We start from the raw sequence: 24,004 nt of genomic DNA on the forward strand, positions 1-24,004 counted from the left end.
GAGAGTTGTAAAAATTATAGACTGAACCCACTTATATGGTTCCATTCAGTCAATCATCAGGCACTGAGACAGGTTCCTTTCTACAATCTGTTTTCCAATATGGTATATCTTAAACTCTGAATGGCAGTGCTTCTACTGCGTACGGTAGCAGAGTACATCCTAAGGCAGGGGTTGGGAACCTCAACCCCAGGGTCCAAATGTGGCCATCTGGTCCTCAGCCCCCTGAGTGTTTCTGCCTGGCTGCAATGTGTTCTTGCGCTCTTGCTTGACTGAATGGAGGGTAGGGAGACATGTGTAAAAGAAAAGCATTTCCTCATGTGGTGCATACACTCCCATTGGAGGCAAGGAGGGCCACCAACTTCATGAAGGACGAGGCTATCAGCGGCTACCTGCCACAATGGCTATGCTCTACCTGCACTGGCAGAGGCCTTGTGCCTCTGAATACCAATTGCCAGGAATCACAGGTGGGGCAGAATGCAGCTACGCTCAAGTCCAGCTTGTAGGCTGGAGGCGGATTTATGGCAATGCAACCAGTTCCGCCGCACCGGAAGAATCATCATTCTATTGTCTGGAGAGGTCACTTCCTGGTTTAAATGGAGAAGCTGTTTCCAGGGGAGCCCAGCAACAGAAGAGCAGCACCGGGGGTTGAAATTTTGCACCCCTTAGCAATTTTGGGCCTGGGGCAACCACCCCTGTGGTCCCCTCATGCTACCTCACTGCTGGACCTAGGGAGCACTGTAGAGTGTCGTAACTGACATAGTGAATTGAGCAGAACAGAAAGTGGGTGGTACAGAATTTTGGCCCCTCACAGGGCACTGCTGAAATTTGAAATACCCAAGTCTGCCCCTGTGTAGGCTTCTTGGTCAGTTGCTGTGCGAACAGGATGCTGGACTAGATGGGCTGTTGGTCTGTGTCCCCCCCCCCCAAGTCTGTTGTTGCCAGGTACTTAAAGGACTGGAGCACAGTTCTTTACATAGAATGGCATAAAACGTGTACATGCTGATTTATAGGTATAGATGCCCAGGAAACTTTAAATAAAGTTTGAAGTTGTAAAAGTTTCAAAGAGTTAAAAACTTGAACAAAGTTTAAAAGGGAGGGAGGGAGGGCAAGAGACCCAGGGCTCACCACAAAAGACCCAGGGCAAAGGATTATTTGTGTTCACTGAACATCTCTCACTGGTCTAAGACATATTACTGAACTCATGGCCAAAGTGGATGTAATATGTGTGACTGCAATCTGAATGCATTTGTTTGAACACCCTCTTATGGGGGCTAATGGATAATCCAACCCCTGGCACCAGACAGTCTTGTTGGTTTGGGTGAGAGCTCTATAAAAACGTTATTGAGGTTTTAGCTGCTTGTCCACACACTGGAAGCCACAAATAGCTGCAGCTTCCTAGCATGTGACCACAATAGTGAGATTTCCATTTATAATAGGGTCAGGCGGCTTCCCAAGGTGTAAAGTGACCCTCAACTGCATCAAGACTGACCTTGGGGGGGTGTGTGTCCAATTTTATACAGTTTTTTTATACATTTCTGATACCTTTAATATTTTGAAGAATTTTGTCTGTTTATGAAAACTGAAGTTAGAAGTTGGGGGTGGCTGGGACTGGGTGCAAGTAATGAGCTTTGCCTAGGACGTAAGATAGCCTGGGCACTGCACCCATACACAAAGCTGGGTGCATGTGCGTCATGGCTGGCAGCATCTTTCTGCCCCATAAACATAAACGATCCGAGATAACGTGTGAACTCCCCCCCCCCGCAACTCCACGACCTCCTTCCCCGCCTGTCACTTTTGCACGACGTCGGGGCTGTAAGGCGAAAAGGTCAGGCAAGAGTAGCAGACTTGCCTAGCTGCGCCCAGAGACCCTCCCGTCGCTCGGGCGGCGGATGGGCACCGCTTGTCGCCGCCAGGGGCCCGCGCTCGCTCCTCGAGGTGCCCTCGACGACCCTGCGCGCTGGGAGGTGCAGAAGGGCCTTCCCGTCGGAGGTCACGCAGAGCCTTCCCGCTCCAAGCTGGCCCACCCGGCAGCCCTGCCCGCAAAGCCTGCGCCCGGAAGCGCCCTCCCGGGGTCCGCGGGGATGCAGGGAGCGGGGGCGGGCGCCCGAGGGGGCGGGGAGGAGCCGGCCAGCCGCCCGCTTCACGTGGCCCCGGGGCAGCAGGAGGTGCAGCCGAGAGAGCCTCGCTCCGCAGAGCAGCCCGCGGCGGAGCGGAGTCGCCTGGGAGCCGGTCCCTCTGCTGTTCGTTCCCTCTGCAGCTCCACTTGGCGCCCGGGAAAAAGAGCGCTTCCCCTGCTGGCGCCCGCCAGGCTCCTCTGGGAAGGAACCACACGCGCCCAGCCAGCCAGCCAGGGATCCTGCAGGCACGACGCGGCGGCTCGCCGCCCCGCCGCCGGCTATGCTGACCAATGTGCAGTAGGAATCGAGGCATAGCTTCCCGCTCCGAATCGGAACTTGAGACCGGCGCGAGAGAGAAGCGGAGGGAGCCGGCGCCCGCGATGCAGCTCTTCGGGGGCTTGCTGGTGGCTCTGGCCCTGCGGGTTGTGGGCGCGCAGGTGAGCTCCGCAGAAGCCCCTCTGTCCTGGGCCCTGGCAGGTGAGGCTGGGGTGGGGCTGCCCCTTCCCTCCTCATCCCCAGAGGAGCTGGCAGAGGGGTGTCAGAGTGGGTTTGGGGCGGCACTCGATTACTGTTCGTGCCGTCCCGTGACTTAAAATGCGAGGAACCGGGCTGCAACCCTGGAATTAGCACGCCCTCTGTTCCGGAAGCCTTGTCCGGATCCCAGGTACGTGGAAAACGACTGTGGTTGTTCAGTGGCTGAACTCGGCGCGCCCCACGAGGTGCAGAGCTTGAGCGTCGGGGAAAAAAAGACGTGAACCCAGGCACAAGTTTACACTCTTGAAATTTACACTTCACGGTGTTTAGGTCTTTATTTTAAAACTGGAAGTACTCTACGGAGGAAAGATCTCTTATGATCTGGAAGTTTTTAAAATCTCCAAATCTCAGGTGTTTTATAATTATTTAGTACTGTGGGGAAAAAGGCACTCTGCAGATGCTCATAGGCACTGCTACCGTCTCCTGGAGTCCCAGGAAGCACCTTGGCACTGAGGTGGTGGTGGTGGGGGGAGTTTACCAGGCTTAGAGGAATCCTTGATCTGGTGGGGCAGAAAGCATAGCCCAGATTCAGGAATGATTGATTGACCTGGTAAATTGCCTAAGTGTGTGGCTTCAGTTAGGGGGAAATGCTACCGGCATGTGTTGTTTTTTAGTTTTGTTTTTAAAAAACACATTTTAATTATCCTGTTCTTGCAGCCAAGATACTCTTTCTCATCCTTTCCTACCCTTTATTTTGTGTGAAACTGAAGGTGCTTTCAGTCAGCCTGTATATTGAGCATTTGTCTTGATTTGTTTGCAGGGAGACTAGATTACGTTGGCTATTTAATGAACATTACTTCTGATTTGTTTGTGGGGAGGTTAGATTATTGCACACTTTCTAGTTCATTTCCCCAATCATTTGGGGAAGTGGATTTCTTGTGCATGGCTCCCAATCAACTATTAATTGCACGACCCAAATTTGCTGGTATGTGTTTCAATCTCACCTGAAAACAGCAACAATCCCCCAGAGTTCTGTCAGTGAGTGGGTGAGTCTAGAACCAGAATAGCACAGAGCATCAAAGTGTGCATGTCTTGTGAAGCATTGTCAAAGCCATTTCTGAGAATCTGCGTGTCCTTGCAAGGATACTGCTTCCACCATGGTATATTGCTTATCTCTCCTGTGTCAAGTTGCTACACCCAGATAGACATTTCAGAAGACTGGCACCAAGCCGTGCAGATACGCTCATGGAAGTCAAGGGCACCCAGGCTGAAAGCACCTTAAGGGCTTTTTGAAGTTCTTAACTGGAATGGAATGCAGGTTGAGTAGACTTCCTACCTGCCTCCTGGACCACTGGATTGCCCCAATGCCAAGCAGTCGCTATATTCTGGCACAAACAAGCAGAAAAGCCCCTTGATTAAGATGGATTGCCGTCAAGAGCAGAAGACCTGGAAAGAATCTGCCCGCTTCCTCCAGCATGCTGACCTTGAGCATGCCCAGGTGGGCACTAGACTCTGAGAGGAGAAAACGTCAATAATTTCTGACCCAAGACTCTTCTTTAGTGCAAACCGTTGGACTAGATGAGCCTTGAGGTCCCTTCCAAGTCTACGATTCTACGATTCCATTTATCTGGCCACCTCAAATATTTACTTGCCTCACCCTTTCGAGTAAAAACGTTAAATTTTCTGGAGAGGGAAGTTGTGCACTGCTAGACTGATATCTACTGGCCTGAAATAGAATTGCGGTTTCTGGGTGATATCCAGTGGTAGCCAAACTCAGAGTAGACCCACTGAACAAGGAGACCACTTCTGTAACTCAGTAACCCAAGGGGCTTGCAAGAGACATGACATCATCAGTAGATTAATTATAGCAGATTGGAAAAGGACTTCATTTTGAAATGAGAGGAGCTGACTAATGCTTGGCTTGAAGTCACATTCTCTCACTTGCAGCTTCTCTCTCTAATCTCATATACGTGCAAGTTGATTGGTGTAGCAAAAGCACTTTGCGCATGCTTAGAGGCATACTGTTAGTGGGTTGGATCCAGGCAAAGTTAGTTGAACAAATTATTCATGAAATAATTTAAGACACATCCATTACACTGGCCAACCTAGCAGAAATAGTTCTTTACTAAACTTTCTACACCACCTCTGTAAAGAAATTCTCAGGATAAAAAGAAAATATAAAGAATGATAAAAATACAGGCAAATCAAATCAGCTTAAAAAAATACAAGGATGAAAAAACAGCAATATATTTATTCCCTTCTTGATTATTTTACACCTTCCATGTCTGGGTCTGATTTTACAATACATTGGTGAGGGAGGCAAAGTAAAGCCTGTGCAGCTGATTTTAACACTGAAGCGACAATATATTTGTATTGTGAACCATTTTCATAGCCATGATAGGAAGAAAGGTGTTATTTAAATCCAGTAATTTGCTGAATAAATATTTTGGGCTCTGGTATACTCTGGATTCAAGCATATAGAACTGATCCCAGCTGATAAGCGGTTGGGAGCTTCTGAGTTGAACCAGTTACATTGGTGGGGCTTCTTCTTCCCATCACTCTGTTGCCCCTGCTGTGTCAAACTCTGGATTGTAAATTCCTCAGGGCAGGGACCTGACTTCCTGTTACTTTGTAATACCCAGTGCTGTAGAAATCATAATAAATTAACAGGTGACACATACATTAACCAAGGCTACCATGCACTGCTCGCTTATCAAAGAGTACAAGATTGCACAGTTACCAAAGGAGGAAGGAAGGAATTTTCTGTACTCTTGAGCCCTGAACTGCAGCATGTGGACAATGTGCCTTTTGACCAAAAACCTCCCTCGCAACATCTTAATCAATTGATCTCATTTTAGAAAATAAAATGCGGCCTTTAAACAAGTTTCAGCACATGAGAATCATCCCACTGTCTTCTGTGCTTTACAGAAATGATCCACACTGAATTGCTAGAGATTTCATTGCAGGGTGTTGGGAATGCCTGGGAAAAATTACTTTCTCCTCCCCTTTCTCTTCCTAGAGGCAAGATGTGCTTCTTCAGAACAGCACCACTGAAGCGGCAGGTGAGTATGAAGCTTGTCCCTCTTTTATGATGTCAAAAGGGCCTCCAAGAAGACACATGTGAATGGAAGAGACTTGAAGGCTCTATTATGTCATTGTCTTTGTTTTGGCACACCAGGCAGCTGTTCATTGGTTCAGAGATGAAACGAATTTTCTGCATGCTATCAGTGAGACTTCTAATAGCCAAATTAGCCATGATATTAAATGTGTCTTTGTATTTAATGTGCAGATTTTTTAAAAATAAAAAATGCAAATAGAAGCTGCTGGGGGATGGGGGAGAGCTGATAATTATTGGGATCACAGCAGGTGGGCTGCGTGGGAGATTAACCCTTTCCTCTGCTTAGGAAACTCCACCCTCTGAAGCTGGCATTTGCACTGGAAGGAAATCCTCTGTTGGGCTCAGTGCAGGATTTCCGCCCGATGCAACAACAACTTTCAGAGGAGAAAGAGAGATTTTCCTCAGGACTGCAGTAGGAGATGAAAGGGTTAAGTCTCCTCCATCATGATAATTATTAGCATTTTTTATGCCTTTGCATTAAAAGCAAAGACACATTTAATGGCACATCTAATTTGGCCTTTAGCCTATAATGAAGCCTAAGCATATGCAAACTGAATAATTACACATTCTTTCCCTGATTCCCCCTGTCTTCCCTTCCTCTGTCTTTTCACTTGTGTCAAATTTTAGTTTGTGAGCCCCTTGGGGCAGGGACCTTGACCTTTTGTGCTCCTCGTGCATACCGATGAGGCTATATAAGTAAATACAGTAGTATTAGTAGCATCAGCAGCGGTGGTGGTGGTAATCTAACACTCTCCCCACCTCTCTGAGCACAGAGAAATTCTAGAGGTGCAGTGCTTGCCTAGGTTTGGTTTTCATTGGAAGGTAGTCACTGTAGGCTTATGGTGCTTTGCAACATAGTTATTTTCGGATATACAGGTTGAGCCTAGGTGGAGGCACACAGCACGAAAACATCACTGCTCCGTCCCCAGTCAGACCTGAGCAGCTTGTAGAGCCGAGATTTCAGCTGTCTCCCTCTTTGTCTGTGTCTCACTCAAATATTGCAGTCAGAGGCAACTAGCTCCCTCTGCCCTTTGTCTGGACAGGGATGGTGGCGGCGGCAAGTATTATTCAACCATCTCCTCGCCTTCCTGAGCCATTTACTTACAGTTTTCCTAACAGAAGATGTGCCTTGCAACTTTGCCACACGCCATTAAAGAACATGTGGAGACTTTTTGGGTTGCATTTACCCTCTCCCAATCTTACAACAGTTTCACACAGTTTTCAGCATCTGTGATACATTGTGAAGGAGATGGATAAGATTGCGGTTCTGGATTTATGTCCTTTCCCCATGTGATCATATTATAGTTGGAATTAAAGGCCTGTGATGTTCTGACTTCCTTCTGATCTAAAGCCAAGCATTTCCAGTCTCGCTTATTGAAAGAAAGGATGGGAGGCTGGAAGCTTCCGCCAAGCGCATGAAATGGTGTTATAATCAGCACTTACTTAAGTCGGAGACTCTGCTGGATAAATCGGACTTCCCTGTGAGTTCCAAACACACCATTTTCCTGGCAAGGAGATGTCAAAGTTCTGGCTGAGAAACTGAGATGTTTTCCTCAAAACCGCTGAATCTAGAAGTTTCTGCCAGTCGGATTAATAACACTCTTAGGAAAGATGCTTTTCGAAAGGCTTGCACCGGCCTTTAAGTTACAGATGGTTTGAACAACATGGGATGTCCTTGCCCTGCAGTCTGCCTTACTATGGAAATGGTGGTAAAGGAGCAGTTAGGAGACCCCTGTTCCCCTCACACAGCTACAATTCCCAGAGTAGCTTAACTGGGAAACCCTCTTCCCAGGGGACTCTGGGAATTGTCGGCCTGTGAGGGGAATGGGGCTCTCCTCCTAACAACCTTCCGGACTCCTAACAAGCCACAGTTCCCAGGATTCTTTGGTGGAAGCCCTAGCTATTTAAAGCAGCACAATACTGTTTTTAATGGTTAGTGCAGATGTTGTGGACTATGTTGCCTATCAGCCCCAGATAGCACAGCCAATGTCGGCTGGGGCTGATGGGAGTTGTAGTCCAAAACAACTGGAGAGAACCAGGTTGGCAAAGGCGGATGAATCTGATACAAGGCAGCTTCCTACAACTGTCCTGCCCACCAGTTACCTGAAGCAGCCGTGTCTCCCGTTGTCCATACTCTGAACCTGTCGCCCCAAATCTTTTGTATCTTCTTCAGTTGTCTCCTTTCATGACGTTTGGAATCGCAGCTCCTGCCAGCCCTTGGAGAAGCTTGTTGATGTGGTATCCGAGTACCCCAGTGAAGTAGAGCATGTGTTCAGCCCTTCCTGCGTCTTCTTGCAGCGCTGCAGCGGGTGCTGCGGAGACGAGAGGCTCCAGTGCGTCCCGACGGAGGTAGCCAACGTCACCATGCAGGTAAAGAGGTTGGGCTTTGTGGTGCTTGGTTCCCAGCTGTCTCTCCATGGAATATAGAAAGCGGCCTTATACCAAGTCAGGCCATTGGCCCATCTACCTCATTATTGTCTACACCACGGGTTGTCAACCTGGTCCCTACCGCCCACTAGTGGACGTTTCAGGATTCTAGGTGGGCGGTAGGGGGTTCTACGGCACAAGCTGAATCCTCCTTCCATCGAGCACTGGTGGGCGATAATGCAAGAAAGATGCGTTAGTGGGCGATAGGTATAAAAAGGTTGACTACCCTGGTCTATACCAATGTTTCCCAAACTTGGGTCTCCACCTGTTTTTGGACTGCAACTCCCATCATCCCTAGCTAGCAGGACCAGTGGTAGAAGAAGAAGAGTTTGGATTTGATATCCCGTTTTATCACTACCCGAAGGAGTCTCAAAGCAGCTAACATTCTCCTTTGCCTTCCTCCCCCACAACAAACACTCTGTGAGGTGAGTGGGGCTGAGAGACTTCAGAGAAGTGTGACTAGCCCAAGGTCACCCAGCAGCTGCATGTGGAGGAGCGGAGACGCGAACCCGGTTCACCAGATTACGAGTCTACCGCTCTTAACCACTACACCACACTGGTAGGAATTGTAGCCCCAAAACAGCTAGAGACCCAAGTTTGGGAAACACAGGTCTACTTTGACTGGCAGCAGCTCCCCAGGATTTCAGACAGGGCGCTCTCCCAGTTCTACCTGGACATGCTGGGGATTGAACCTGGAGACGTCTGCATTAAAAGCTGGTGCTTTTACCCCTGAGCTACAGCCCTTCCCCCGTAGTGGTCAGCACTTCTTTGCTTTACATCTTCTGTGCAAGCTGGGAAACTGAAGCTCGGTGCATTCCTGTGATTTCTAGCAACTGGTATTCGGAGACACGATGCCTCCTACAGTGAAGGTAGAACATAGCCATCATAGTTGGTAGTCATCAATAGCCCCTCTCCTCCATGGATTTGTCCAATCCTCTTTTAAATCCATCCAAGATGGCGGCCCGTCACTGCTTCCTGTGGCGGTGAGTTCCATAGTTTAACTATATGCTGTGTGAAGAAGTACTTTCTTTGTTCTGCCCTGAATCTTCCAACATTTCTCTTTGTTGGGTGTCCACAACCTCTAGTGGACATCCTTTCTCTATGCACTTTCTCCATGCTAGGCATAATTATATAAATTTCTGTCATGTCGCCTCTTACTTGCCCATTCTCTTAAGTCCCAAATGCTCTGAGAGTTACATAGGTTTCACCCTTACAGCTCCTGAAGGTGAATTCAGAAGAACAAGCGCCCTATGTGGAGCTGTCCTTTGTGGAGCATAGGAAATGTGTATGCAGGTATGTGTCTTCATGATGGCATTTTTCTGTTTTCAAAAATTACATTTATATACCACCTTTTCCTTTAAGGAGCTCAAAGTGGTGTACATGGTTCTCCTCCTCCCCATTTCACCTTCACAACAGCCCTGTGAGGTAGGTTAGGCTAAGAGATGGTGACTGGCCCAAGGTCACCCCATGAGCTTCTTGGCTGAGCGGGGATTTGAACCCTAGTCTCCCAGGTCCTGGTCCAGCACGCTAACCATTACGCCACACTGGCTGTCCTGGGTATCCAGTGCTTCACAGGAGTCAAGTAATCCCTGGAAGGAGAGGGAATGATGTGGGGTAGGGAGACCCTTTAATGAAATCCACAAGCCCCTCTATGTGACTCCCTCTAATTTTAGCCTTCAAAAAACAGTAGCCAAGGGAGCCAGCAGAAATATTTTTTAAAAGGTGAGGGGGCTTGGACTGGTGGTGCCTCAGGCAGCCTGTTAATGTAACCTAAGCCTAGCTGGGGCAGGTGTTCTCATTTCTTGTCATGGTGAGCCACAATGGGATGTATTTGGGCCGGTGGGGGCAGTGCGAGGGAACTGTATTATTTACAGTTAAGTCCACTACACCTCCTCCCAGCCCCAAAATGAAGAAGCAGGACAGTCGCTTTCAGCATGTTCCTTGACACCTCAGGCTTGGAGCATTCCTTCTGCACATTTAGATCAAATTCCAGCTTTCCCCCAGGGGTTAGATTGTTGACACCAAGCCCTCCTCAGCAGGAAACAGTTGTTCTTCCACCATTTGCTATGCTCCAGGAACTCCACACACAATTCTCACTCTGATTGACTAGAATTTTTTTGGATTTGTTGGCTACATAAAGGCAAGGCTGCTGGAGTAACTGAATCTCCTCAAGTCTGCCATGCCTTAAGCTGACCAGACTAAAGGCATAGCTGTCCTAGCCAGCACACAATTGGGGGGGGGGGGAATCCTGACAATCCGTATGTTATCTGTGTTAAAAAGCATAGTAATGAAATGTTGTTCCCAACAATTTACAGTCCTGTGGTCAATGCCATTGTATATCATTGCTCATACTTTTTTTCACAAATGTTTGCATTTTGCACAATTTAATTATGGTTTTCCTTGTCACTGGGAGGAGCAGGAACAGTCGAGGTCACCCCCAGTCATGAAGAATTCAGCAGACATTGGTCATATTATTTCAACCGTATCTTCACAGGACTAGAAACTTTTTTAAAAATACAGAAAGGAAACTAAAATTCTTATGAAGCCAAGTTCAACATTCAGTGTCATATTCTACATCCTTCCTAGACACCAGTGGAAATGCAACACATACACAGCCCTGGGGGTGCCCTACATGCCTGATCCTTAATGAGCCAGCAACCCAACCAAGTGACAAAATGTGACAGAAGTAGCAGCTGTTCCAATTCAGCTGTCCATTTGTGGCCTTTGGGGCCTTTATAGGAACCTCATTTTACCAAAAGGAACAAAGAAACAGCCCCTGTTGCTTGCAGCACGAATACACACAGCATCATACAAACCTTCACTTCCAGCTAGTGTCCTTGCTCCCACAAGCAGAGACAAAACAAAAACTACCTTTCCAAGATAATTATTCCCTAGCTTAATCAGTGTATTGCCTCTGAATACACTGGCCTCTGAAATGCCCCAAATAGGTGGTCTCAGACTGGCAACATGGGGGGGGGGCTGATGTGCAGTGATGCTGAGAACATTCCTAACTCCTCTTAGCCTCGGCTAATCCTGTTGGTGTACAACATGTGCTGTAAGGGAGGGTGCATTTTTGCCTGCAGTGCCTGCTTCCTGAAGGGCTCTCTGTAGAGAGACTGAAAGCCACTTGATGCTCTCCTTTATTTCTACCTACCGTACCATTCTCCCCCTCAACATCCAATAACATATTTGAAATTCTGTCCCAACAGACCTTTTCAGTGGGTGCAACTGAATAATGCTGCTTATGAGACTGTTAACGGGATCTCACCTGCGTTTGGTGGTCTAAGAAGGGAGACTGGGCCTTGTGTGAGCAAAAGCATGGGGCCTGGTTCAGTGATAGACAGTGGTGTGTGTGAGGTGGGGTTGGGATCCTTGGCCACTATGAACCATGCCAGGTAGCAGAACATGAGTCTAGAAGCTCTGAATGACTCTGTTCCTTATAAAGAGGAAATCATCATATTTAGGGGGCAAGCCCATCTGTGTCTTTTTTTGCTATTCCCATCACATTGGATCTCTTAATATCTATGAATGTTGCAGTCCCATACTCTGAACGTGACAGTCTAACTCTCTTCTTCCTAGGCCTCGGCGGGATGCTGTGAAGTCAGGGAGGTAGGTAGAATTAGCAAGGTTTCTGGACGTTGGTTACTCTCCATAGTGGAGAGGGGTTGGGGCGACCCAGTCAGATGGGCGGGGTATAAATAATAAAGTTATTATTATTGGTGCCTCATTCCCCACTTTCTCTTCTGTTTCCTTCCTTCTTCCCTCCTGAAGGAGGAGGAGACCCAAGGGACGCAGCAAGAGGAAGAGGGCAAAGCAGAGACCCAAAGATTGATCCTCTAGGTGAGTGTCAATACCAGGGAATGAGGGGGAAGAATAATTCTTCAAGTTATGGTTTAGCTGTAGATGTTTGCTACCAGAATTGCCTGCTTTTGGCTCCTGTTTACTGGCATGGATAATGCGAAGTTAGATTGTTAGTAAACACAATTAAAACATTAAAATAATAAATAGACACCATCAATAAACTAAAAACATACCAGTAATCTAAATATCTGTACAGATCAATATATATATAGTTTTCACTGCATGTTTGCCAGTGTAATAATCTCCCTGGCTGTGGGTTGTTTTTGGTGATGGAACTCTCAGGTTCTAGGGCCACAGAATCACAACCTCTATTGTTCCTACTATCATAAATGTTTCTGAGGTGCATTTGTTTCATTTTATATACCACCTTTTCCTTCAAGGAGCTGCACATGGTTCTCCGGCTCCCAATTTCACCTTCACAACAACCCTGTGAGGCAGGTTAGGCTGAGAAACAGTGACTGGCCCAAGGTCCCCCAGTGAGCTTCAGTGCTCAGTGGGAATTCAGTCTTCCAGGTCATAGTTCCAACACTCTTAACCCTTAACACCACACTGGCTCTCTTTTTCTTTACAGGCAAACTGATTGATGGAGCTATTTTACTCATTGCTGGAAGCAGACTTTGCATGTGTGAGCATACTGTTGGAACTAAACAGTAATCTGGGCAATTTCACATGACAAGTTATTAGAACTTGAAGCTGCAGATGCACACAGGTTTTGCACAGTGTCCACACCTTGTTGTCCTCTTCAGAATGCTGTCCTGTATTATTTTCCCATTTCATATGGATTTGCAGTTTCTGCAGAAAATCTGATAATTTTTTTTTAAAAAAAACCTCTTTCAGAATGCATAAATCCAGATTAAAAGGGGGGGATGGGATAGCATTTTTAAGGGTGGACACTGCAAAAACCTTATATGCATGAGCAGCACTGAGTCTGTGGTAAACCGCCATCTTGAAACACCCCATAACCCAAAAGGAAAAGTCCCTGATGTAGCTAAAGATAAATTGCCCTTAAATCCCATTGAAATCAACGAAGTTTAATTTGCCCCCTTGATTTCAATAGGACTTGAGTAGCCTCCAACCCACCACCTTCAACCAAATTTGCAGCAATGAGGGGGGTTGAGGATGCATTACTATGGGCTTTGCAGTGATAGGCCCCTCAAGATTCCCCTGACCCAAAGATTTTCCTCCTTACCAACCTCACCAATTGGTCAGGCCAGAAGAAAAATTTTAATTCGCGACTAAAACTTTCGCTGACAGATTACATTCAATCATCCATCAAAGGTTGCACCCCTAATTAAAATGCATTTAACTTGCTGTGTTTCTTTTTAAAGCTCACCATAAAAACCTTCCCATTTAAGGACTTGAGATCAAAAATAGCAAATACCAAGGCCTTGAATAGCTGGTTTGCCTTTTGTTATCCAGAAAGTAAACTTTAACCTTTCAGGAGGAAAAAGTGAAACTATTGTTTATTTGAGCAGACTGGAGCCCTTATCTCCAGGGAAAGGGAGGATTTGAGGAGATAAGTGGGGCAAGTTTTCCATTGTGCCTTGTAGAAACATAGTGTTTCTGTGGATTGTAGCTGAGGGTGCAACTTTGCCTTTTCCAGCTTTGAAACTCCTATTTCTAAAAATCTGTATCCTTTTAGACTCCTCCCATCTTTCTTGCCTAAAAAGAAAAATAAATGCTTTACAGAAAACTAACGCTTAATAAAAACAGCACTTAACAGTTAAATGCCTTAGGGTTCCTCTAACTAAGCCATTCTCAAGAGTACACCCATTGAAATCAGTGGACTAAAATTAGTCACATCCATTAGTTTCAGTAGGTTTACTCTTAATTTGACTTAGCTGGATACAACCCTTAGTCTGGATGGAGAAACTAAGGTATATTTGGTGGCAATATTTTTGTTTGCTTAAGTGCAGGTTTAAGGCATAAGGGCCAGGAACCAAAGATCAACTTTAGATGTGCTCTGGGCAGTGGGGTGGGGAAGAGGGAAATTAGACACTGAGAACTGAAACCAGACAGAGAAATAAATAACCTTGTGCTGTGGAAAGGGAAGTGAGATAATTCCTTATATTACAAATGGTGTAAACAGGAACGGTTTGGATTCTTAGATCACGGGTTGCAGTTTCTTGAAGATGGACTTCTGGCAAGCGATGGGCTGCACCTCACAATGGTTGGGAGGAATGTTTTTGCCAAAAATCTCAGAAACCTCATCAGGAGGGCTTTAAACTGACTAACGTGGGGGGGGGGGAGACAGTGCTCCTGAAGGTAGGAGTCTATCAATTGATGAAGATGATCATCCAAATGTCATAGACCAAATGAAGCAAACAGCACGCAGACCTAGTGGTGGGAGGAAAAAATCCTTAAATAAGAGATACGGGGGAATGATTAATGGACTTCAATGTCTGTACACTAATGCGCAAAGCATGGGAAATAAACAAGATGAGCTTGAGCTCTTGGTACAGCAAACTAAATATGACATAATAGGCATCACTGAAACCTGGTGGGATAAGTCCAACGATTGGAATGTAATAATGGAGGGATACAATCTATTTCAGAGAAACAGACCAGACAAGAAAGGAGGAGGAGTGGCGTTATATGTCAGGGATGTGTATACCTGTGAAGAGATCCAAGATTTAGAACCTCAAAGCCAAAGTGAGAGCATTTGGGTCAAAATTAAGGGAGAGAAGAATAACAGGGACCTCATTGTGGGAGTTTACTATAGATCCCCAAGCCAAACGGAGGACATAGATGATGCCTTCCTGGAACAGATGGCCAAGCATGCAAAAGGAAGGGAGATAGTAGTAATGGGGGACTTCAATTACCCGGATATTTGTTGGATGTCAAACTCAGCCAAGAGCATAAGGTCAAACAGATTCCTCACTGGCCTTGCAGACAACTTCATTGTCCAGAAAGTGGGAGAAGCAACAAGAGGAACAGCCATTTTAGATCTGGTCCTAACCAATGTTGATGACCTGGTTAGTGGGGTAGAAGTGGAAGGATCATGGGGGCAACTCCCATCTCTCGCGGGGGTGCAATTAGTGCCAGCACCGTCCGTTAAGAGTTTGGGTGTAATCTTCGATACCTCCCTCTCTATGGAGGCGCAGATTACAGCTATAACAAAGGCGGCATTTTTTCATCTCCGCCAAGCTAAGCAGTTGGCCCCTTATCTCTCTCGCCCTGACCTAGCCACTGTGATCCATGCGACGGTCACCTCCAGACTGGATTATTGTAACTCGCTCTACGTGGGGCTGCCCTTGAGACTGACCCAGAAACTCCAGCGGGTGCAGAATGCCGCGGCAAGACTCCTTATGGGGTCTTCGCTGCGAGATCACATTCATCCAGTACTATACCAGCTGCACTGGCTCCCAGTGGAGTACAGGATCAGGTTTAAGGTGCTGGTTTTAACCTTTAAAGCCCTATACGGCCTAGGACCCTCGTACCCACGGGACCGCCTCTCCTGGTATGCCCCACAGAGAAACCTACGGTCTGCAAATAATAACATCCTCAAGGTCCCAGGCCTCAGAGAGGTTAGGCTGGCCTCAACTAGAGCCAGGGCCTTCTCGGCTGCGGCTCCAATCTGGTGGAACGCTCTGTCACAAGAGACTAGGGCCCTGCGGGACCTGACATCTTTCCGCAGGGCCTGCAAGACAGAGTTGTTCCACCAGGCCTTTGGTCAGGGCGCAGCCTGACTCCCTCCTCTGGCAACCTGCACAGAATCTTGCTTAATCGGTTGCCATTAATTTGATTTTAATTAATTTTTATAATGAAATATTTTGAATGTGTGATTATTTGATTGTTTGATTATTTGATTATTGTTAGCCGCTCTGAGCCCGGCTTCAGCTGGGGAGGGCGGGATATAAATAAAATTTATTATTATTATTATCATTAGGCACGAGTGATCATGCTCTTCTGAAGTTTACTATACAGCGGAAAGGAGCAGCCAAGCATACTAGGACTCAATTTCTTGACTTTAAGAAAGCTGACTTCATAAAACTTAGGGAAGTGCTGGGTGAGATCCCATGGACAGTAATACTAAAAGGAAAGGGAGTTCATGTTAAGAGGGAGATAGTAAAAGCACAACTTCAGGCAATACCAATGAGACGGAAACATGGAAGGTGCCTAAAGAAGCCAGGGTGGCTATCTAAAGAACTTTTAACTGAGTTAAGATTAAAAAAGGATGTGTACAAAAAATGGAAAAGGGGGGAAACCACCAAAGAGGAATTCAAACAAATAGCCAGCACGTGTAGACACAAAGTCAGAAAAGCTAAACCACAGAATGAACTCAGGCTTGCTAGAGAGGTTAAAAGCAACAAAAAAGGCTTTTTATGGGTATGTTCGTAGCAAAAGGAAGAACAAAGAAGCAGTGGGGTCACTCAGAGGAGAAGATGGTGAAATGCAAACAGAGGACACAGAAAGGGCTGAACTCCTCAATGCCTTCTTTGCCTCAGTCTTCTCCGATAAAGAAAACAATGCCCGAGCTGAAGAATTTGGAGCAAATGATTCAGCAGAGGAAACACAGCCCAGAATAACTAAGGAGATAGTACAAGAATACTTAGCTAGTTTAGATGTATTCAAGTCTCCAGGGCCAGATGAACTGCATCCAAGTGTATTAAAAGAACTGGCAGATGTGATCTCAGAACCACTGGCAGTCATCTTTGAGAATTCCTGGAGAACAGGCGAAGTCCCGGCAGACTGGAGGAGGGCAAATGTTGTCCCTATTTTCAAAAAGGGGAAAAGAGAGGACCCAAATAATTACCGCCCAGTCAGTCTGACATCAATACCAGGGAAGATTCTGGAGCAGATCATTAAGCGAACAGTCTGTGAGCACCTAGAAAGGAATGCTGTGATCACCAATAGTCAGCATGGATTTCTGAAAAATAAGTCATGTCAGACTAACCTGATCTCGTTTTTTGACAGAATTACAAGCCTGGTAGATGAAGGGAACGCAGTGGATGTAGCCTACCTTGATTTCAGCAAGGCATTTGACAAGGTGCCCCATGATATTCTTGTAAAGAAGCTGGTAAAATGCGGTCTTGACTATGCTACCACTCAGTGGATTTGTAACTGGCTGACTGACCAAACCCAAAGGGTGCTCATCAATGGTTCCTCTTCATCCTGGAGAAGAGTGACTAGTGGGGTGCCACAGGGTTCTGTCTTGGGCCCGGTCTTATTCAACATCTTTATCAATGACTTGGATGATAGACTCAAGGGCATCCTGATCAAATTTGCAGATGACACCAAACTGGGAGGGGTGGCTAACACCCCAGAGGACAGGATCACACTTCAAAATGACCTTGACAGATTAGAGAACTGGGCCAAAACAAACAAGATGAATTTTAACAGGGAGAAATGTAAAGTATTGCACTAGGGCAAAAAAAATGAGAGGCACAAATACAAGATGGGTGACACCCGGCTTGAGAGCAGTACATGTGAAAAGGATCTAGGAGTCTTGGTTGACCACAAACTTGACATGAGCCAATAGTGTGACGCGGCAGCTAAAAAAGCCAATGCAATTCTGGGCTGCATCAATAGGAGTATAGCATCTAGATCAAGGGAAGTAATAGTGCCACTGTATTCTGCTCTGGTCAGACCTCACCTGGAGTACTGTGTCCAGTTCTGGGCACCACAGTTCAAGAAGGGCACTGACAAACTGGAACGTGTCCAGAGGAGGGCAACCAAAATGGTCAAAGGCCTGGAAACGATGCCTTATGAGGAACGGCTAAGGGAGCTGGGCATGTTTAGCCTGGAGAAGAGGAGGTTAAGGGGTGATATGATAGCCATGTTCAAATATATAAAAGGATGTCACATAGAGGAGTGAGAAAGGTTGTTTTCTGCTGCTCCAGAGAAGCGAGCACGGAGCAATGGTTCCAAACTACAAGAAAGAAGATTCCACCTAAACATTAGGAAGAACTTCCTGATAGTAAGAGCTGTTCGACAGTGGAATTTGCTGCCAAGGAGTGTGGTGGAGTCTCCTTCTTTGGAGGTCTTTAAGCAGAGGCTTGACAACCATATGTTGGGAGTGCTCTGATGGTGTTTCCTGCTTGGCAGGGGGTTGGACTCGATGGCCCTTGTGGTCTCTTCCAACTCTATGATTCTATGATTCTAAGTACCGGTAAGCCCTGGTGACTAGTACAATGCCTAGGCATGCTTTGCTCAGAAGTAAGAATCACTGAGGCCAAGGGTAAGCCATAATGAGTTCAAGTGAAGCCTCTGGAAGCTCCCCCTGCTATAACAGGCACGTCAAAGAAACCCTCAGGAGTTGAATATGAAAGTGGGGTGTGCATGTGTACGCAAACGGACCTGGGGGGAGGTGCCGAACCAAGTCTTTCGGGTGAAAGAAAGCCTAGTTTCTCCCCTGGCTCTAGGACTTAAGCAAGTACAATGAGATTATTTAATTTAAAAAATAGCACATGTCTATGCCTCACCTTCCTTCCCAACTGGATTGTGGTAAGAATTCACTTCTGCACCACCTTATTTGTTACCCAGGTGAAGGTCGCATCTACACTATGCCTTTAAAGCACATATAAAGGTCATGGTTCCCCCCTATATATATAAACTGTAGTTTTTAAGGGTTCTAGGAATTGTAGCTCTGTGGGGTATAACCTACAGCTCCCAGGATTTGGGGTGGTAGGAGAGCCAGGACTGTTAAAGCAGTATAAATGTGCTTTAACTGTTTAGTGTGGATGCAACCTAGGCTTCTGCCATGTGAGTTTACTTAGCTTTGTTTTTTATCTGCTACTATTTTCTGTGTTGTCCTAAACTGTTTTTATTGCAATTTCTACATCGCCTTGAGGCGTGTGAGGAAGGAGATTAATTGATTAATAATTGCTATTAATTAAAATTCTGTTTTATCTGCATCATTCTAAACTGTTTTTAAAATAAAGCATGGGAGTCTGTGTTAGAAGTTTAAAAATCTCATTGTACGTGACATGCCTTAATCCTGCACATTTTTTCAAAAATAAAATCTCTTTTCTCTGACATGCATACTCTTACACAGAGAGATTTTCCAAAGATCTCCATTTCCGGAGAAGGTTGTCATGTGGGACTGTTACTCAAGAAACACAAGCCGAACGCCCCCGAGCAGCCAAGACCAGGACAACTAAAACAGTTGGCATTCTCTTTGTGGCATCTAGTCAGATTTTTAAGAGGTTCCTCAGGAGACATGCTTAATCCCACGCTTAATGTGTGGCCTGTTCTGGGAACTTGGAAGCTGGATTCTAGTGAGAAATGTGATTATTACATGAAAGAACTTGGGTGTGGGCTTAGCCACCCGGGAGGCTGTTGGTGTTGCCAAGCCCAATGTGATCATCGTCTTCAGTGGGGATATTATAACCATCAAAACAGAGAGCGGTTTAAAGAACACACAGTTTTCCTTCTAAGAGTTTGATAAGACCACAGCAGATGGCAGAGAATATTGTGACATATTAGACAATGACTTACATAGGCCTCATCAAAGTGGCTTTCAACCTATGTGCAGATCCCTTTGGGACGCAGACATCACAGGCCAGAATGCACCCTCAGGCCATACCTGTACATTTAAAGCACTTTAAACAGCCCTGGTTTTCCCGAAAGAATCCTGGGAGTTGTAGTTAAGGGTGCTAAGAGCTATTAGGGGGCCCCTTTCCCCCTCACAGACCTACAATTCTCAGAGTTGCCTAGGAAGAGGGATCGATTGTTAATCCTTGAACTTCTGGAAGGAAAAACAAGATATAGATATACAACAAGGAACAAATATGTCAGCGTCACAAGTCTCAGCAAAACACATTTTGCCAACCTCGATAAAATATTATTATGTCAAAGTACAGTAAATAGGAATATTATCTTGCAGCAGTTACAAGGTGTTTGATTATTTCATGGTTGTATTTGCAGATTCATTTTTCATTTCTTATTTTTGTTTTATAGTTGCTGTTTATTACTAAATAGCAGCCTAGTGATGACAACAGATCAGTAGGGGCTGCATGGGGGACATGGCAATTCAGAGGAGTTACTTGCAAGCCAAACACACCAAGCCCAGTCAGTTGTGTTTTACTTTGTAAAGGCAGCACATGCCTGGGGAGTAAATGAAATAATGTGCCTGCAAGGAAGGTACTTAAGTAAACATACCCCAGTGTTCTGCGCCATTCATGAGTTCTTGTGCTCATGTTATCCCTGGTTTCCCACAGGCATCTGGTTGCCCACTGTGAGAATAATATGCTGGTCTAGTTGGGTTATTGGCCTAATCCAGCAGGTCATTCTTATGTATTCAGCTTCTCCTGCTTTATCTGCTGCTCTGGGAGGGCTCCCTCCTGAGTCCCAGATGGGAGTGGTCAACAGTTCTTCCTCTGATTGCTTAGCAATAGTGATAAATTGATCAAGCACCTTTAGCAACAGTAGCACCTGCCAAGTACCAAAGCATTAGAGCTGCCTCCAAGTTTTGTGCTCTAACTTTCTTCAGAAATGTCTGATTGACTTATTTTTTAGAAGCTAAGAGTCTGGGAGCACTGCTTGAATGGGACCTGATACATCTGTGCCCCCTTATTGGCAGCCCTGTACAGTGCAGTTAATATGACCCTGAAGCAGAGGATGAAGCAGCGGATTGGAGCCCCACAAAGTGACTGCTTTTCTCAAAACACTGAGCTGTTGACAGACTAACTCCAAAGCAGCCTTGCAGCCAATCTGAAGTCTTGTGTTTATTCAGCAGAGTGGTCACCTTGAGAGAGAAGCTATTTAAAACAAAGCAACTCAAAACTGAGCAATTCCTCTATTTGGTGGTCCATGGTTAGCTTTAAGCCTTTTTTACAGCACTGTAAACTAAGCAGCTATTGTTAGACATGATAAGTTTTACTATGCAATGCTTTTTAGGTGCGGCAGCAGTAGTGGATTTGTAATGTTTATGAATTGTCAGAGAGACAGTTGAACTAAGGCCACAGTTGGATGCATACTTACTTGAATAACATGGTTCTTTCTTCTGAATAAACATAGATGGGCTGGGCTGCAATGCATTCAGTGAAAAGTGTGTCACATCCTAGAAAAAAAGCCAAGCTGAGTATCCAAAAGTCCTTTGTCATACAAGTATAAATTTTCTTTTTATGGGATATTTGGATTTTAAGGTTGTTAAATACATTTGACAGCATGGCCTTGTTAGGTTCCTAATTTGCTGAAAATTACTGCATCCACTTTCCATGCCTGTTAACACAAGACCCAGCCACCTTCTTGGTGTTCATCCTGTCCCTTGCTCTCTTTCCAGGTGGGATTTCTGATGAAGGTGGCTGCTTTGTTAGCAGATGGCAGCGCCACAGTGCCTGTATTTATTACTCTGTCCTCTTCAACACTCCCCTACACACAAGCCCATCGCATTTTTGACTGATGAATTCTGGAGGGGCCCGCAGCAGTTCAACCACTTTCAAACCATCCTGAGCAAACCAGGAAGAACCAAGGAAACATCGCAGTGGGAGCAGATCAAGCCAATGTGAACAGGAGATGCTAACTGCATAATAGGAGGTTGACTGGGGGCCAGGTGAAGAGAAGAAGCCACACGTTTGTCTAGGTTCTTTCCCTGCCTTCGTATATAGCTAATATTTCACACTGACATCCACAGAATTGGAATCAGAAGGGAAGTACAAGAAAAGAGCAGTTGGCCTAACTGGCAGGTGCAGTATTATGCAGCATGAACTTAGAACAAACTGGCCACAAACAGAAGCCGGTGCTTCCTGCTGAACTGTCTGGATGCTTACAGTCTGGCTGGGCAGTGAGGTGGCAAAGCGAAACAAGTGGTTTGAGCAGTGTCATCAGCCCTTGGCTAAGTCTTTTTGCTTTCCACCAATTCCGTTGCATTGAAAACGCTCTCTTTATCTTGCCAAGGACTCGTGTATCAGAAGAAACTATGCTTCATCAGCCCGATACTTCTAAAATACCTTCTTCCTTGATGAACTAAAGCTGGAAGAGTACTTTGTCAGGTAGCATCTTGGAAGCTGTGGAAAGAGTAATTGTGTTCTGGGGCAGCAGGTCCTATTCTGAAGAAACCTCCAGCACGTTACTCACAAAGGCAAGGAGCCAAGGGAATCATGAGGTTGGAGAGACAGCCTATGCAGAGCTCAAGCTGCTGTGGGTTTAGTGCGCAAATATCATATTTTACTGCATAAGTAATTGGTTTATCGAAAAACTAGTGCTGGAAAATACACAATAGAGAGAGTATCCCCCAAATCTAAAGGTTCATGTATCTGTAAAGCGCACATAGTCACTTTTCCCAACAAAATTGTAGCAGAATCCTGTGCTTGGCAAATCTGTCTTGTGCTGCTGTGTATCATTTGCATCCGTATTGTAACATAACTAACTATGCAGCGTTTTGTTGATATAGCTGGTTTTGTGGTGGTTGGAAAAGACAGCGACAAGGTATGGGAGTGGATGATGCCACTGCTTCCCACCCTCTCTCTGCTAAATTGTGTCGCATCTAACAGCTGGCTATGTCATCTCAATGCCAATGGCACCTTTGGGAATGGGGGCTGTTGCTGGTTTATTAGCACTATCGTATCTCATTGCAGTCAGTCCTATTGGAAAGGGTTGCAAAATGCTTGTAGCTTGGCTGCATAACAATAGCCAAACTCTGAATGAATAATTGTGAAGCAATAGGCATTCTAAATTAGCTCTCACTGTTTGAAGAAATATCGGTGTCGTGTCGTTTTAGGGTGCATAATATTGCCCATCTATAAATCAGTTACATGCTACAGTGCGGCTGAGTATGTTACAGATCAGTATTAGATTGTAAAAGTGATGGCTAAGCAATGAGGTGGTGCATGACAAATTAGTATGAAGAACCACATGAGAGAGCGCCTTATTTATCCTTTTACAGAAGAAGTAGAAGATGAATTGACCACTTGTAGTTTCAGATATGGATAACAATGCATTTCAACATGCAGCACATCTGTTCTCCAGAATGCCATGGGACGTGGCATACAGATGTTCAAAGTAATCTAGACCAGTGTTTCCCAACCTTGTGCCTCCAGCTGTTTTTGGACTACAATTCCCATCATCCCTTGCCACTGGTCTTGCTAGTCAGGGATGATGGGAGTTGTAGTTCAAAAACAGCTGGAGGCACAAGGTTGGGAAACACTGATCTAGACAAAACTGTGTGAAATACCAGTAGCTGTTAATCAGGATAGGACATGGACCCTCATGCAGCGATTGTGCAAGAATCTACAATTGCTAGAGGTTCATAGGGAAAACAAGAAATGAAATATTCCCCAACGTTCTCAGCATTTGGAAAATCTCACAATATCCAATATAGGCTTCTGCTGGATATAGGACTAGAAGGACCATTTATATGACACAATGGATTTGCTGTTTCTTGTATATGACAACCTGATTGCAATATGGTCTTGATCTTTATCCTGTGGTAGAGTCTATTTTTAATGGGGTGTGGTGGGACTTAAGATTCCTGCTTTCTGTTCAGTGCAATGAAGCAACATTCCAAATGAATTCTAAATATAATACTGTTATGGTTAAAACACAGCTCCAGATTCTGAAAATATTTTTGTCAGCTCATTCCATTACCTCTTCTGGGGGAAAAAACACTCTCCCAAGAAACACTGTCTGCCTTCTGAGGATGTGTGAGGCATTAACTGCCATTGCAATTCATCATTATTGCTGAATCCCTTACCATTGGGTGGGAAAGCGTGAGCCAACATGCTGGGCTGTCAAATGAGAGTTTGGAAGAATGAAGTGCTTTGCTCTGTCACATTTATTTTGGGGCAAGTAATTGTTTCTCATCTGCAAAATGGATATAATTGACTACTAGGCTTTCTATACAACAGAGAAGACGTGAAAATTACAACAGAACTGTTGGAATGTTGGCCTATTGCGGCAAGAGGAACCAGATAATTATATTGATGTGGTAGCTGAAAGACTCTGTTTAAACACAGTTCTTGTCTGCTTTCCTTTAGTATCTTTTTCTTCCGAGACTGCAGACTGGTTATCACAAGAAGTATTTAACTGGAATGCAGTACACCCAAACATATTTTTGCAAGTGCTC

The 24,004-nt window shown here is 45.5% G+C and overlaps 1 protein-coding gene across 1 annotated transcript; it reads left to right on the forward strand.

The window, feature by feature from the left end:
• Window positions 1–2,126: 2,126 nt before the first annotated feature.
• On the forward strand, window positions 2,127–22,628 carry PGF (placental growth factor). Its single transcript, XM_079972903.1, has 7 exons — window positions 2,127–2,554; window positions 5,611–5,653; window positions 7,883–8,079; window positions 9,353–9,429; window positions 11,716–11,745; window positions 11,908–11,976; window positions 21,224–22,628. The coding sequence occupies exons 1-6, from the start codon at window positions 2,408–2,410 to the stop codon at window positions 11,966–11,968; spliced, it is 555 nt and encodes a 184-aa protein (XP_079829029.1). The 5' UTR covers window positions 2,127–2,407; the 3' UTR covers window positions 11,969–11,976; window positions 21,224–22,628.
• The last annotated feature ends 1,376 nt before the right edge of the window (window positions 22,629–24,004 follow it).

The sequence above is a fragment of the Podarcis cretensis genome (genome assembly GCF_951804945.1).
Source record: "Podarcis cretensis genome assembly, chromosome: 1".
NCBI lineage: Eukaryota > Metazoa > Chordata > Lepidosauria > Squamata > Lacertidae > Podarcis > Podarcis cretensis.

What these genes read in the sequence shown, in the direction of transcription:
- PGF (XM_079972903.1), top strand. Translation starts at nt 2,408, where the DNA reads ATGTGCAGTAGGAATCGAGGCATAGCTTCCCGCTCCGAATCGGAACTT. An exon ending in CAGCACCACTGAAGCGGCAG is followed by an intron (nt 5,654 to 7,882) that starts GTGAGTATGAAG and finishes TATCTTCTTCAG; the next exon opens with TTGTCTCCTTTCATGACGTT. An exon ending in CATAGGAAATGTGTATGCAG is followed by an intron (nt 9,430 to 11,715) that starts GTATGTGTCTTC and finishes TCTTCTTCCTAG; the next exon opens with GCCTCGGCGGGATGCTGTGA.